The sequence below is a fragment of the Tauraco erythrolophus genome, chromosome Z, assembly GCF_009769465.1.
Source record: "Tauraco erythrolophus isolate bTauEry1 chromosome Z, bTauEry1.pri, whole genome shotgun sequence".
Taxonomy (NCBI): Eukaryota; Metazoa; Chordata; class Aves; order Musophagiformes; family Musophagidae; genus Tauraco; species Tauraco erythrolophus.
The window spans coordinates 87,967,395-87,983,709 of NC_141496.1; the positions used below are offsets into that span (position 1 = coordinate 87,967,395).

Genomic DNA, 16,315 nt, shown 5'->3' on the forward strand with positions numbered 1-16,315 from the left:
CTCAGCTCTGGAGTCCCCAACACAAGAAGGACATGGAGCTGCTGGAGCGGGTTCAGAGGAGGCCACGAAGATGATGCGAGGGCTGGAGCACCTCTGCTATGGAGACAGGCTGGGAGAGTTGGGGCTGTTCAGCCTGGAGAAGAGAAGGCTCCGGGGTGATCTTATTGCAGCCTTCCAGTACCTAAAGGGGCCTACAGGAAAGCTGGAGAGGGACTTTTTACAAGGGTGTGTAGTGATAGGACAAGGGGCAATGGCTTTAAACTGAAAGAGGGGAGATTTAGATTGGATATAAGGAAGAAATTTTTCCCTGTGAGGGTGGTGAGGCATTGGAACAGGTTGCCCAGAGAAGTTGTGGCTGCCCCATCCCTGGAAGTGTTCAAGGCCAGGGTGGATGAGGCTGTGGGCAACCTGGTGTAGTGGAGGGTTTCCCTGCCCGTGGCAGGGGGGTTAGAACTGGATGATCTTTGAGGTGTCTCCCAACCCGAACCATTCTATGATTCTGAATAGCAACAGTGAGCGTCAGATTCTGAGAGAATATTGGGACTATTTGACTCTTCCTGCAGAGGACAAGAACTGCCTGAGAACAGTGCATTTTAATGCTGTTTTGTCATCATTAAGTTCAGCAGGAAATACTGTAGCAAATGCCTGCACATACGTTACTCAAGAAGAGTGCTACAGATAGTAGTTTCTTGCTGCCCTACCTGTTGATACTGTGGTTGACAGCCAGAATGATTTTCATTTGAGTTTACGCAAACAAATACCTCTACAAGGTTCCTCTTCTGATAAAGCTTTTGTAAGTGTTAAGGGTCACTTGTTTGCTAAAGTAGTTATTTCCTGGGGAAGTGTTCTCTTAGATGTAATGCATCTTGTTTTCTTATCTTTATCATCAAAATAGCATCCTCTCTGTATACCCCCTCAATTTTTAGCAGACTCTCTTTTCACTCACTTTCGTTTGTCAGGTGTGCATCTTAATGTGAGTATCTTAAAACTAAGTTGTTATTGCTAGTTTCTTGTTTTTGTGTGTCTTTCCCCTTGGGAAATTTTGCTTTGCTCCCACTGGTAACTTCAGGTATTTTTGGTAACTGTAGCCCAGTGAGACTTGTGTTAGCGAGAACAGTAGCTCTACACAACCAAGTAGCTGGCACTTCAGTGTTGTTTATCAGATGAGGCTGATTATTTTGGCTTTCTTGTAAGAGACAACGATTGGTTTTAGAAGTTCAAAAACTGAATTGTGCAGTCCCTATTCATGCAAAGTACTACTCACATGTTTAAGCTTTAAGAAGCTTATGTTAATAAAGTGCTGTGGAAATCAGTCCAAACTATATGTTTTAAAATGTGGAAAATAGATTAAAGGTAAACTTTTCTGCAGTTCTTCTGTTTCTAGCTCCCGAATCCCCTTTCAAGTGAAGAGTTGATAGATCATTGCACCAGGAGTCATTGTATTAAAAGCTGATTAAATCTCCTGCAGATACAAAGACAGCAGGATGTACCCAGTTAATACCTGCCTGTAGCTATATAACTGCCTTTCAGTAATGCTCTTTCACTGAGCCCTGGTGTGGTCAGACAGGTGTTATTACCTAACTCATTACATGTTTAAATAACTTTCTTTTAAATACTAGAGCGGTAAGTTTTTTTCATTTGTTTTAGGCTAGTAGTTACACTCACTTTTTAATTAATCTGTAGGGAAAAAAAGGAAAGTGTCTTAATAAACCATAAACTGCTTTGACGTTCTAAAGTACTAATCCTCTTGCTTTGTGTATGTCCTGAGGATTGTCACCCTAATAGCAAATATTCCTATACATCTCAGGGGTTTCAAGTCAGTATTCTTTGTTTCTGTTGCAACTCCTAGTAGTTGTTTGGAAAAACCTCCTTAAAGCTCCTAATAACTTCCTTATGGACAGTATATCCCCACTGTATTGGAACAGTTTCATGAGTAGCTCAGCACCAAGCCCAAGATACATAAGCTATTGCTGGAATTCAAAACATTTATTCTTTTTTCTTAAAAGCAGTTTGGAATAGTAGTGAAAAGATACCTTTTCCTAACACTCAGCATTTTTTTAAGTTACCCTTAAAGTGCCTAGACAGTAAAACAGTGGTGTTTTGTTCTCCTTGTAATGTGACATTGTTACCTTTGTGTAACACCCAATATGGCATATTTTTCTTCTTTTTGTTTAGAAGTGAACTGTATTCACTGGGTGTAAAATGTGTAGTAATTTCACTGAAGTAGAGTTAAGTTTGTCTACTCTGAGATAAATGAAAGCATATGCTCATCTGAGGTGATAAAATGTGTTATGTTTCTGTCAATTCTAGGAAATTGTATGTGGAGGTGGCGGGGGGGAGGGGAATGAGATTGCCAAAATTAGCCTGAGTCAGAAGGAGAAGAACATGAGTCAGAAAGAGAGTATGAGTCAGCATTGCTCACTGAACTGTTCATGAGTCTGCTAACTTGCTGTAGAAATTGGCTTGTGATGTTTTGGGAGGAGAGGAGGAAATGTGCTTTTTTTCTGAGCCTTTGCGTAGAAATATTCCTTGTCTGCCAGCGAAGATAGCCAAGTTTCTTCTGAGTCAGTATGCTCCTTTCTTCTGACTGTTCTGGTATCAAGTTACGAATCTGACTTGGAGTGATTCCTTCTGGTTGTGTTCCTCTGCTGTAGAATATAGGAAAACAGTAGAAAATATATGTGAAGAGTAATTAAACAGGAGTGAAACTCTTTGGTAGAGAAAATTATTCACTCACCGTAAGTAGGATTCTGAGAAAACTGGCTTCCCAAGTTTTATATCCAAAGTGGCAGAATAATTTCATAAGCTTGCTTGGTGTATAAAGAACAGTAAAAGTGTTGACGTAAGCAGTGCTGTTCACATTGTCTGCAGGCTTTGGTCACACGTGAAGGCAGCAGAGCGGGAACTAGCCTGGAGCACAGGAAAAGAACATGGCAGCAATGTGATGGAGAGATCTGCTGCTTACCCATTTAACAAGAAAAGGCAGTTTTGACGGGGCGCCAGGGCTCAGTTGTTTTAAGCACATGAACCCTGTTTGTGGAATCATTTTACAAATACTGATACGTACCCTGGGGATGCTAGAGTTGGTGTGATGCCGTTTGCCACCCTGATGACTAACGGTCCTCTCTCGTAACAGCTAAAAAGCCAGCATGTTCGTGGCTATGTTATACAAAATAGATATTAGATTTTCCTTCCAAAGGAAGTTCCAACAGTTGCTGATTACAGGGTAGGAAATGTGCAGATTTACAGCATACAAATACAGAAAATGTGTTTCTATTCACTGAGAAGCAGTGGAAATAGGAGGTTGCCTTTAACATCTTTATCCTTGCATTCAGAAAAATGGTACAGTGGTGGGGTAATGTAATACTTTAATCTATTTGTTTGCTGTTACTTTCCACATGAATTGGTAGGAAACTCTCTCATTCTTTCTAGGCTGAACCCAAATATTTTACAACTACGTGAATAAAGTAGAGATTAGTTGTTAAATTACCTGCTGTTTTGAAGGATCCAGCTTCCCTCAGGTTCTTTTATGAGCTGTGTAATTATACATCTCTTACCTGCAGTTCTCTTCCCTCTCTTATTTCAGATGACCATTCAGAGTGCCTCCATACTCTATGTAGCAGGTCATGGCCTCGTGTTTGGTTTTTCTCTTCCAGTAGTTCACAGAGTTCTTGGCCTGCCTCAAAGCTAGCAAACATGCTGGGAAGGGACTAGAAAGTCCATCTGTCCTCTGGAATTTTGAGGTCTTCTGCCCCCAGCACTTAATGTGGCCACTGGGATTTGTGTTGGAAGACACCTGGATCAGGGCACTGCTTCAGTAGTAGTCACAAAGTAGCTGTGGTGCGCAGGTATGAGAGAGTGAAAACTCATTCTTGCCATCTAGTAGATCTCAGCTTTGTTTTCTGTGGGTTCTTTTAAGGCAATCACTGCGAATTCGTAATTTAAAAAAGAAAATCTCCCCGTTTTTTTTCCTTTCCTGAGAAATTATTTGAAAACAAGTAGCCATCTTTCCTAGAGGGAAGGGCAAAGCAAATGGAATGCGTGATCTAACCAGGCAAGTGCTGAGTGAAGCGTAGTTTCCTAAAAAGCAAATGTGAAATGAGGTTATAGAAGTATGGGAACACACGGTGGTGGTGATGGCATGTTATTGAGGGTCTAACTCAGGTCCTGGCGTGCGTACCAGGAAAAAAAACAGCTTCTAAATCTAGGTGAAGATTAGTTTTTTGAAAATGATTTGTTAGCAGATTGTATTCATGGAATTAGCTAATAAAATTGAGTGTTTTTTAAAACTTTCAATCATTATAAATGAGTCTTTTTTTTTTTTTTTTTAATTTCTTACCACTCTTTGGAGGGCGTACTATATAAGACATTTGAAGAGGATATGTAAATGTGTACATTTCTCTACTGATTGTATAAATATTTTATTTGGACATATTTGTTTACATATTCAGAGTCTGGGTGCACTAAAATACAATTGCTTTCTTCGTATTTGTTTTGAGAAACATTTTAATTCTACTTTACTGGGTAGGAAGTGTAGGATCTTAAGAATACTTATTTCTGATTATTGTTGTTAACTGGAAGCCTTTAACCAGTCGAGCAGATTTAGTGTGAAGGGCTAAGTCCGTTCTTTTGCCAAATAGGCGGGATGCTTCGTACTCTAGTCTGTGGTTCTCTTGATCCAGGCTCTGGAAATAAATTTCCTTTGGGACTATGAAGAGGTGTTACAGGCTGAGGCTTTGGCAGGTATCCAGACTAAATGCTCAGCCAGGTTATTTTGTTTTCTGGATTTGGAAGCTAGAATGTGCAAAATACAAAATGAGTTTATGGTTGACTTTGACTGGTTGGTGGTTTTTTTTCCTGAACTAAAGTATAGAAGGTGTGAATTTGCAATGTGAGGAGACGGAGATACTCTATGTATAGTCTCCTACATGGCTTTCTTGGTCAATAGGTTCATTTTTCTGGAGGGAATGGTGGAAGGTGTCTCTGTGTTAGAATTGTAAGGCAAGCTGCGTTTTGGCCTGTAAATCCATGCAAGATGGCAACATGAAGCGATGATGTGCATTTACAGTTCAGTGTCTGATGTTCTAATTTTCTGAAGATTCTTCCAGTTAGATCTGGGAAGTGCAAAGTACCCTGTTAATTTCAGTGTGAGTAGCATCATAGATATAAAAAGCTGTGTCCGCTGAAACATGAAGAAGGAAGTTCTTAAATCCTACGTAACCTTCAAGAAATTGCTGCTTTCTGATAAAAATTCATATGCTTGATATACTGCTTTCCTTTTCCCCTCATCAAGGAGGAGCCAAGTGAAAAGAATTAATAGGGTATGTGAGAGACAGAGGAGAAAGTTAAAAAAAAAAAAAAAAGAAGAGATTAAGCAAACTGTATTGAAAGGGAAAACGAGAAATTGTGCATGATCCTGTTGAATTCATAATGAAAATAGTGTCTTGTTTTGTAACTATTTAGGAACAATGCTGCTAGTCTTTTTTTCTCTTTCTCAGTTTTTCATGGAGAGGTGTGTTTCAGAAACTTTTGACATAGTACATACAGTGGGGGAAATTTGAAAAATAAACTTATGGATTTATTCAGATATACTTCTGTCATTGACTAGCCTTGATTATAAACTGTCTTGCAAAGATGAATCACACAGGCTTCTATACCAAAAGATTCAGGACTTTGAAAATTAAAAAAACACTACCAAAAACAAAACCCAAGAAAACAGCTACACTTTTTTTACAGTTCAATTGTAACATGTCAAAGTAGTCTCAAAGATAAGGTTTATAAGAAAACCACTGTGCTGGTATTTACATTAACAATGTAAAGCTTTCTGAATAAAAATAAAAGACCATAATATATGCCTATAATTAGTGGAACTGCCGTGTAAAAATGAATATCTGGATAAGAAGTTCAGTAAGATTAGCTGGTGTAGTATGAATTATAAATTGTACCTTTCTGTTCTGTGTTTTCCAGTGCAGTCTAGGGTATGAAGAGTAGCATATAAACAACAACAAAATGCTGATTTTTTTGGTCTCCTTGTAGCAGGATAAAATATACTGCTATTGTTCTATCTGTTCTGTGCTATCTAGTAGCTGCCAAGTATTGAGTTAGAGATTTTATGTTTCTACAGAAGGTAAATTTTTCAAGTACTGCCACTAAAAAATGACAGAGAATAAAGCTTAAAAAGAATTTTGGGATGTCATCTAACCTTATCGCAGTTTTATTTTTTGGGGGTTATAGAGGGTGGAGAGGGTAGAGGAAGCTGATGGTTCCATGTCAAAACTGTCCAATCGTATCTTGATGTCCCCCTTTTTCATGGCCTGATTTTTTTATTTTTTTTGGTGTGTGTGTATGTGCATTACTATTGGATTTAGAGCAGCTGTTCGCCCCTGTCATTTCTCTTCTTAAATTTCTCCTTCAGGATTCTTCTCTTCTGGTCAGCCCTTCAATATTGATCTCGTTGACATGATCTGTTGCTTACCACTGCTTAACCTTACTTGGATAAAGCCCATTATAGAGCCTAAACCTGTTGTTTTAAAGCTGTAGACAGATTATCTTTTCCAGATCCAGCTGTGCACATTGAAGGCTGCGTAGCTTCTAGCTATTCATCGCTACCAGGACTGTCCAGTTTGTCACCAGTTCTGCCCATGGAGCAATTTGTGAGCACTCTTGAGTCAGACAAAACTGACTGAGGTAGCGGTTTTGTTAGATGGCTTCCTCTTAAGCAAGTGCAAGTGATTTTTACTTGAAGTGAATTAGGAAGAACAAAAGCTTTTGGCGTAGCTGCAGGCTTGTGACAGGACTATTTTTGGCATAGCTGTTTGCAGAGTGAGCGTCTGTTTATGGCTTTCTTGGACGAAAATATTATTTTGCCATCTCTCTTGAGATTTAGTTCTGAATACAGAGTCTGAAACTGCATTTGTACTGATACGGAGAACTGAAGAGCTTGGACACAGTGATGAGTTTTGAGTATTTGTGTTGTATAAATATCAGTAAAAATTACTCCATTGCATACTGACTGGTAAAAACGGGAGGACAAAGCCATAAACATCACTTAAGCAAAGAGGGCACATCCATGAAGCATGGATAAAGTGTTAAGCACGTGACTTGTTTTTGTAAAGCTACATTTTGAAAACGAGTAATAAAATTGCTATAAAAGACCTGTGTTTATATAAGGAAAAAAAAATTTTAATTTTGTGTTTGTATTTACAGTTTGATTAAACTAAAAATCTTTTTTTAGGGCATCCAAGATGGATCTCAAGTGTGCTCTGGAAGAGTGTTCAATGGCACTAAACTTATTTCTAAACAATAAGTTCTCTGAAGCCTTGGAACTACTTCGTCCATGGTGAGGTCCTGTTATTTGCTGAAGTTGCTGTAAACAGATAATATAAAGCATGCTATCTGGTAGCTGAAGATTAATTTAAGGCCTCTGAAGATAGTGGTTCTCATTTATGCCCTTTTGTCCAAAAGCATTTCTCAGCATCTTTGGGTTTTAGCAGTGCATTTGTTTCTTCTTAAGACCATTGCTAAACCTGTTAATAAAACTGAATTGTTCTGCTGGAACTTGTCATTCAAGCTGAATTTGCTCGTGCGGAGAAGGAGAGCAGGGGAACAATACCTTATCCAATGTATCTTTGATCAGGGACTTTGTACAAGACAACAAAGCTCAAACGAAACTCCAGAATACTCCTTTTGTTGCTTTTTATATTGCATTCGAGTTGCAGCAGTATTTACCTTTAAAGCCCACTTTTTTATCTTCTGACTAATTCTGCCTGTTCCCCTGCTGCCTTTGCTCCACTTAGAAGAAAAGCGTGGCAGTGCAGATGCAGGGGAATACAGAATGCCAAAAGGTTCATAGGATAAACCCAGCTTATCTGTGACTGCATGGGGAGGCTACGTAGGTGACTGTTCGTGAGGACTGAGACCTGAGTCCTGTTCACCGTTCTTCTGTCTGTCTCTCAAAGGTGCATACAATGTTGGGGATGTCTCAGTGAGAGAGATCAGTAGTGTTAGTAGAGAGGGGTAAAAAAGTCCTTGCTCTGCAATTTGGTGATAGTAAGACTGGATTAAGAGTGGTGGGGTGGTGTTGTTAGGTCAGGAGCATGGACAGGTGGGAGAACACTGTTAAATGAAACCTTGGGAGGAGGACACAGCTATCAAGTGTTTGCTTTTAGTGGTAGGGAGAACTCAAGCGTAGAGGAGGTAGGTTTTTGTGTGACACAAATGCTGATTTTTGTATCTTCTAATCAAGAAGTAATGTTAGAAGGATGTCCTTACTTCTTGAGTGAAAGCAGGTGAATGAGTATTTATGTCAAGGCTTAATTAACTAAATTAAATAGATATACCAGTGGACTATAAATGGGATATAATTAAGTGCAAACGTTTGTGTAACCCAGTTTGGATATTTTCTGGAACTTGCTGTGACAGTATCCTTTGGAGGCAGATATGCAGCACCCAGTGGAGGATGTTACTTGCCAGGTTATGTTCTCATGTCCATTATTTTCCTACTTTATTATTCTGTCTTGTCACTAATTAAGGCAAGTGTCTCACTGTTTAATTTTGTATTGTAATTTAAAGTTTTGCTTAAATGCACAAGACTCTTATGTTTGCCCTAGGTCTAAAAACAGTATGTACCATGCCCTTGGGTACAGCACTATTTTAGTTATGCAAGCTGCTATGACCTTTGAACAGCAGGATATACAAATGGGGATTTCTACAATGAAGGAAGCTTTGCAAACCTGCCAAAGGTAAGCCCAAGCAATGAACATTTATGAGGTACTTACCTTACAAAGCACACTTAGTGGATTATCTCAGCTGTCTTGTAGGCTTTCAAAGCAGGCTGTTGTCAGTGTAACAGCGATCTAAATTTGGAAAGGTGGAGTGAGTGTCACTACCCAATTATTATTGGTAAGGGTAGGATTCCTAGTATTGTGGAAACAAAAGACTTGCTGGGTCTGGGAGTGTATAGCCTCAAAACTTTGTTAAATGGCTGCTTGGGTCTGTAGACCAGTATGTAAGCTGACACTGCATGACTGAACTGCCTGAGCTATTTCAACCTGTGACTTTTTGTTTTCCATGGAGATAAAGAATTTGAAAACTCTGTATTTTGAGTTTTCCCTTTCCTCATGAAAATACTCTTTTTCTTAAAGGTTGTTTTCAAAGGTGGACCCTAGTAGGATTAAGCTTGTACTGAGGTTTCTCCTAAAACCAAGCAATTTTTTGATTATTGTTACAAATGTAGTGTTTAGTTACCTTAAAATTCAAGGACTATTATTCCCATCAAGAATGATATGAACCTTTTGCGTCTGGTCATGCTTGGAACAACAATGAAATAGAGTAGAAAGTAGAAGTTATTAGTGACCTTTATTTTTTTTAGTTAAAAAAAAAACTTAGAAAATGGATTGTCAAAGCTAAAGCGTTTAACAAGCCTCTGACAAAGCCAAAAGTGGATGCTTTAGTCCATGGTACTGATTCTTCATCATGTTGGTTAGACTGTAATTCATCAGAAATTGTCTCCAAAGAAGTTGCCTCCAAATGTTTTTAGTTATCACCTCCTTAGCAATGAAAAAAAAAAAAGGAAATGAAACAGGACAAAATTATCAGAAACTACCTGAAGAAAATACAGAGTCAGCAGTTTCTACCTCTGTGTTCGGGAGTGCTGTTGGTTCACAGTTTGATCTGTACTACATTGTTTAATATGACTGAAAATTAGGTGTCTCTTTGTACTTCGGATAGTTTCAATAAGGGCCACCATCTCTGCAGGGTACAAACTTTTATGCATAAGTGCTCTAGTCTAGCCTGTCACAAAACTCATAAAAATGTAAGATAAAGGCAATCAGACACTCAAAGGTGAGGAATTACTGGAACTACACGTGGCTTAATTGAACATCTTTTTTTGGTATGCGTGATGTTAATCTGTAGTGTCATAATCTCGTGTTCAGGATCCTGTGCTTTTCAATGTGCAGAATAGTGTAAACAAATGATAAGCTAATGCTCAGTATAAATAATTAATGACTTCCTGGCTTACAAAATACATTCCTTTTCTGAATGTAAAATTGTTTCTTTAGCTTCTTCATAAAGCTGAGTTGTTTGTAAATAGTAACAAATTCAGTTTTGGAATGGCATACTAAAATAAACTAGCAATTTATGACGTGGACAGTTGAGATCTGTTGAAAGTAAAATATGTGACTGTTTTGGCATTGTATCTGGCATAAAACATCATAAAATACTGAAGTGTTAGAGCTCATTTTTATTTTTTTTATTCGAATTCTGAGTGCAAGTCTAAGAAATGGAAAACTGTAATTCATAAAACTTTAAAGTCCATCCAGTTCAAGTGGCTTGCCCAGCATCAGAGACCTCTGCAGCCGGTGGGTGGAAGTCTGGTGAAAGCTATTGTACACTTAGAAGAAGAGTAAATGAATGCTTGGAACATCACTCGAGGTTGGATAGGCTCTGAGTGGCCATGGTTAGACTACTCAAAGAATTGCAATTACTGGCGGATCATCACTTCACTAAGAATGTCTATAAATTGTTGTGGGAAATGGTTAAGAGTTGTAAATTAAGTTCAAGTTTGTGTTGAAATGTCATTCATGCTGTATGGGTTTCTTTTCTTCCATGTACAACACGTTTAGATTCAGGAAAAGAAGCACAGTGGTGGAATCCTTGTCCAATCTAGTTTCTAAACAGTCAGTGGATCAGTTGAGTGAAGGTAAGTGGTTTATAATACAATTAAAATAACAAAGCGAAAAAAGCTCAGAAACATCCTACCAACGTGTACTAATATGCTTAACCATCTGTGTAGTGTGTTTTTTTTGAATTTCAATGCAAAGGTTCTCAAAATGGGGGATTCAGCCTATTTTGGTTTTTTTTGGCTCTGAGCATGCACGAATTAAGAAAGGAATGCCTTTCACAACACATTGTAGGACTGAAGAGAGAGTTCCTTTTTTTTTCTTTTTTTCCTTTTACTTAAGACAGCTCCCAGAAGTTTAAGAATCGTCGCTGCTGTGGAATAAGTCCTTATCATTAGCTGCGTAGGAATCTGAATGTATTAACAGGTTTTGTGCTTGTCTGTTTTGCCTTAAGGTGTTATGGGAAATGATATCAGTACGTTGTTCATGGCTCTGAAAATGCTGATCTCCTATTTCTGATTCGGGCAGAATCAAGTATGCATTTTTTTCTAACCTGGCACAAAAGAATCGTCTTTAATATTGGACACATCAAACTTCCCCTGTGTGCACTGTCCATACACAGCCTTGTGCATGTGGCTGGTCTCACAGCATGGGTGCAGAGTAACTCATGTCGTGTGTGTTAAATCAAATGTACTTCAGTGCTGCATGAAGACAGAAAGTCTGTCTGGGGCTTTCAGTTTGTAGAGCATGACTTGGTGAAAAGCTGTTCATAATGTCTTACTGGACTTAGAAAAAGCCTGAGCCACAGTGAGTGTTATCTTTCATCTGTGAAAGTTTTTCCGAAGGCACAGAAGGAGAGTTGGAAGAACTGGTTGCTACAGGTCGATGTTTAGGATCAATGGAAGGTATGGGAGGTCATCCACAAGAATGACAAGTAGCTTTTGCCCTAGGCTGAAGTCAGCTCTGGCAAGATCAAAGTTTTTGTCCGAGAAGAAGTGAAACAGAAGACTGTTTTTAGCTAGCTTCCCAATTACTGCTTCTATTGGGATTTGTGCATTACAGCTATTATTCAGGAGTTATCAAAACAGCAATAGCAGAATCCTGCTTTTTTTTCTTTTCTTGGCAGCATTTTATTTCTTCCATTTATTCCAAGAAGAGAACACTGACAATAACTTCACTGATGGTAAATAACTTTTCTTTCTTATATAGAGGAAATGCATGCCGAAATCTGCTATGCTGAATGCTTGCTACAGAAAGCAGCTCTCACCTTTGTACAGGTAAAGTCAATTGTTTATTTTGCATCTCTGTGTAGCAGTTTAACGGAAAACCCAAACTTTTTCCTAGTGAATAAATGTTATATCCTGAAAGTGATTCAAAGTGTGGTAGACGCTGTCTTACCCAGCAAAATCCTCTTTGTATATATGAATAACCAAAGATGTTTTTGATACCCAGGAACCAAAAACCTAAGGTATATTGCAGTCTCATACAGAAAGTATGTTTAAATGACCTGCATCACATCTGACAGTGTCCAGCACTTGTCCAAAAAGATGTTCAAATGTGAGGAAATGTCTTTTTTGAAAGCGCAAGTCCTTTTTTGCATGAGAAGGTTAGAATGTTCCCCAACAAAAAAACCTTTCAACTGATGCACACTGATCTCCAATTCAGTATCACTCTGTGGACTTTTGACGTGGTGTCAGGAACAATATGGTAACGAATGATTATAAAATGAGCATGCCTTAGTGTTGCCAAGGTAATAATTCAGTTCACAGAAAGATCTGTTGTTTAATAGTATTTAGTGCTTCTTGCTTAGGTTGTAGTTCAGGGACTTCAGGCTACAGTGTTTTCAAATTAGTTTTGAAATTTGATTCCTGAAAACAGAAGCCATTAATCATACTTTTTTAACATAGGTGAGTGTTTTACAAATGTACAATGAGGATATTTTAGATAATCCCTTTGGATATAAATTGTGAGGAAGAAGCAAGGCACAAAGATACAAAGGTCAGATAGACCTAAAAAGTTAATTTGGCAAAGCTTTATAAACCACTTAATACAATACTTTGGCAGGAATTGTCAGGAAATATTATTGGTGGAATGCCAATCTTTCCTGTAAATTACTTTCTCCTTTACTAACCAAATGGAAGCAACCCTCTTAACGTTTTTAGGGTGGGGTTTTTTTAAGCATAAAGAGAATTTTTGAACAGTTATCGAAGGAGGTGAGTTTAGGACTGTGTAAAATTAAAAAAACCCTTGACGTGTACTTCCTTTAAAGCAGCACCTCGCTATCCATCATATTAGAAATCCATCACTGTTGACTGTAATACCCTGCTCTGCTGATTGTTGTTATGCCCCATATTTTTTCATCCTTGATTCATCTGAGGATGATGATAATGAAACCATTCAGAAAGATGTAGCAAGAATGCTTGTACTAAAACCCTTGCATTTGGGTGTTCAGTCTTGCAGACAAAACAGTTGAGGTCTTTTGAAATGGTGACCTTTTTACGGAAGCCAGAATTCTGATGGTTGATGATTCTGGGGCTTTTTTTGTGCTTTTTCATTTTCCACATCACATATGCTGTCCTCAAATATTTCAGTGTGCATTTCTGAAATGCTTGCACATGTTCCCCTTCTGTGTGAGTTCTAAGAGAAAAATTTGTGTCTTGTTGAACTGTTAACCATCTTGCTTTTCAAGAATTTGTTTTTGATGGCTAGTACATTGTGGCTTTACTTTGATTTTTCTAGAGGTTAATAAGTGCATATGTTGAGTAGTACCTGTGGTTGCTGTTGGTCAGCAATGGGGATTTGTCTGTTCAGGGGATTCTTTGGTTTGTCTTCTGCCAGGTCCTGGGCGAGTTTGGCATCTCAAAACTTTCTACAAAATTCCTACAGCACCATCTGGTGGAGAGCTTTCTTGTTTCATTTATATGCATTGGAAATCTGTTAAAAGTAACTCTCTGACTTTTTTTTCCACCCCATCTTAAGTTTTAACATTTGTAACATGTACCAGAGAAATGTTTCCCTGACAACTTAAAGCAAGTATTAGCTTCAGTCTTAGAGATGAGTCTAATAACTGAAAAACATTCTAAGTATTTCCAATGACTGTTAAGTTACAAATAAATGTAAATGTAACTGGAAGATTTTTTATGTATGTGTTATATGTAATAGCTGAATGCATATTTTTGTACAGTTTAATTTTTTTTTTCTTCCAGGATGAAAATATGATCAACTTCATCAAAGGTGGCCTCAAGATTAGGACGAGTTACCAAATATACAAGTAAGCCATTAGAAACCACTTAGATTCAACGTTGGTATAAGCAGCTACAGTTACATTAATGTCTCCAAAATAGAAAGAAATATTTTTGTAGCAATCGTAATGATTTTACTTCGTATAATTTCTAAGTCATGTTTCCCCTTCCCTCCTTTTTTTTTTTCTCTGCATCAAAAGAGAGTGTCATCAGGTGCTACAGGTGACTCAGGGCAACAAAAGCAAAAATGAAACTTATTACCAGTTTGAAGGAGGAGTAAAACTTGGAATCGGAGCATTCAACTTGGTATGACCTTTTCAGACTACAGAAGAGCCATTGGAATTATTCTCTGGGATTCTTTCTTTGCAGATACAGTACTGTAATTCCATTTTTAAAATGAGAAACTTGTAAAATGGAGATACAGGCTTTGAAGATTTTACACAATATGAAAACAGCAGTGGCTTCTTGCATGCATGCCTTCTGGGATCTTTCTGCTAGCTTATTCTGAATTATGTTTAAATCTTGTGGACTAATTTATGTATGTATTTCTCAAGAGGAAAAGCAGCTACATCTACCTGTGTGTCGCGGGAATTTTTAAGATGCTTATGCTGTTTGTTGCAGGATACCTGGAGTGACTGCTTTTATTCTAAGACCGCTATGCATAATATTCTTTTGCTACAGTGGCAGGCTGTAGATTGGCATAGATAATTATAAATTCAGAAGAATGATCAGTAGTTTACTGAGTTTATCCAAAGGAAAACTGGGTACATCTGCTAGTGTTTTTCTTTATGATTTACTACAGTTGTCTTTTCACATCTGTTGTGGCAATGGTGAGAGCTGATTTCTGCTGGTACGTTAATTTCTGAATCATTCCAGACTGGAGCTGACCAATTCTAAGTATGGTCAGAAGAACTCAGGTCTGATGCTTGTGTTCATAACTGCTCTGACCTTTCCTATTTATCATGAAGTCTCCTCAGTAGGAAACTTCAGAGAAAAAGTCTGTTGGGCAGAATTTGTTAGGGTGAATGGAGCTTTCAAACCCTGACCTTCAAATAGACCTTCTTGTAATGCTTGTTAAAGAGGTGGTTGTGATCTTTACAAGTTTTCCGTTGTGTAGGATGTGGAGAATGCAGTTACAAGGGGAACAAAAAGTGCATGTAATAGAGGGCTAAAAGATGGTGACAACAGCTAGTACTTTGGAAACAAGTATGCTTGCTGGTCTGTTAATTAGGTACTCCCATAGTAGGAACAAGTAGAACTTTTGTGATACCATTGTGTTATTTGCTTGGGAGTAAAGGAAGATGGCAATTGTAGATTTTAAGTTCTACCAAAATAGACACTACTTTCATTCTGAATGACCCACAATTTTCAAACAATTCTGATCAGCTGAAGACAGAAAAACCTGTCATTATCTGAAGAAGCACAGCTGGACTCTGTCTTGCTGTTTCCATGTTGGATGATCATCGAAAGTCTGAGTTTCCCTGAAGCTGCAGATTGATTGTGTGTTGTTGATCACGCATGTCTATTTTTGAGTTCTTTTGTGGTTTAGTTTTTCACTAATGTGTAATAGCATTTAACATAGTAGCTGGCATTTTTCGCTCAAGTTTGTAGTGGTTTAACTTTTTTTAAAACGTATTTAAGTTTTTCTTTATCTTATTTTTGTTTGAAATATATTTCAGATGCTGTCGCTTTTACCGGGAAGGATCCTCCGACTTTTAGAATTTATTGGATTTTCCGGCAATAGGGTATTGAATCTGATATTTGTTTTTTCGAATTAGTCTTTTCTCAGATAAAGACCGGATGGATTCAACGTCATATATTTCACACTAAAACTATAATAATCTTATATTGTTTGTCAGTATTTTAGTGTTATTAAAAAGATGAGAAGTGGGCTAGATAATGCAGGCATAAAAGCACATATGGTGATACCCTCATCTTGAACAACCATGGGAAATGGTCAGTCTGCTTCGGAGAGGTTTCCAAGTTGCAATTTCCTTTCCTTTTGCTGATCCTTAAGGAGAGGATACCAGCTTTCTTTTCTAGCCCATATGGTCAGAAATTAATGTTCTTATTACCAGTAACCGAGGGGAGAGTCACAATTCTACATTTTGGCACCCATAATCCCAGTCCATTTCTTTAAGAGAAGACGTTTCTGAATATCATGTGTCACTGTGGAATCTCAGTACATCTTTTCCTTGTGGATGAGGAAAGTATTTGTAATCATAGCCTTGTTTTTGTAAACCTAGCCTTCTTTTGTAAGTATCTTACAGCTTTTTTAAACTCTTTTTGCCACCCATAAGAAATAAAAAAAAAAAAACAACCACCACCAGACCAAACAAAGCAACCCACAGAATTGTATGCATTTAAACTTCAAGTTATTAATGAGACAAAGAGTCACCATATGGTCTTATTGCTGTTGGTTTGTGTACAAATACAGTTCTGCTTATGTAA

At 37.9% G+C, this 16,315-nt stretch overlaps 1 protein-coding gene across 1 annotated transcript in view; it reads left to right on the forward strand.

Moving 5' to 3' along the window:
- Positions 1–3,210: 3,210 nt before the first annotated feature.
- TTC39B (tetratricopeptide repeat domain 39B) overlaps positions 3,211–16,315 on the forward strand; it is a 30,297-nt gene continuing 17,192 nt past the window's right edge. The window contains exons 1-8 of the mRNA XM_009992361.2: positions 3,211–3,218; positions 7,229–7,339; positions 8,610–8,741; positions 10,626–10,702; positions 11,832–11,899; positions 13,829–13,893; positions 14,065–14,170; positions 15,544–15,609. Of these exons, the coding sequence (XP_009990663.1) occupies positions 7,245–7,339; positions 8,610–8,741; positions 10,626–10,702; positions 11,832–11,899; positions 13,829–13,893; positions 14,065–14,170; positions 15,544–15,609 (609 nt within the window). The 5' untranslated portion in view covers positions 3,211–3,218; positions 7,229–7,244. The remainder of the gene's footprint in view (positions 3,219–7,228; positions 7,340–8,609; positions 8,742–10,625; positions 10,703–11,831; positions 11,900–13,828; positions 13,894–14,064; positions 14,171–15,543; positions 15,610–16,315) is intronic.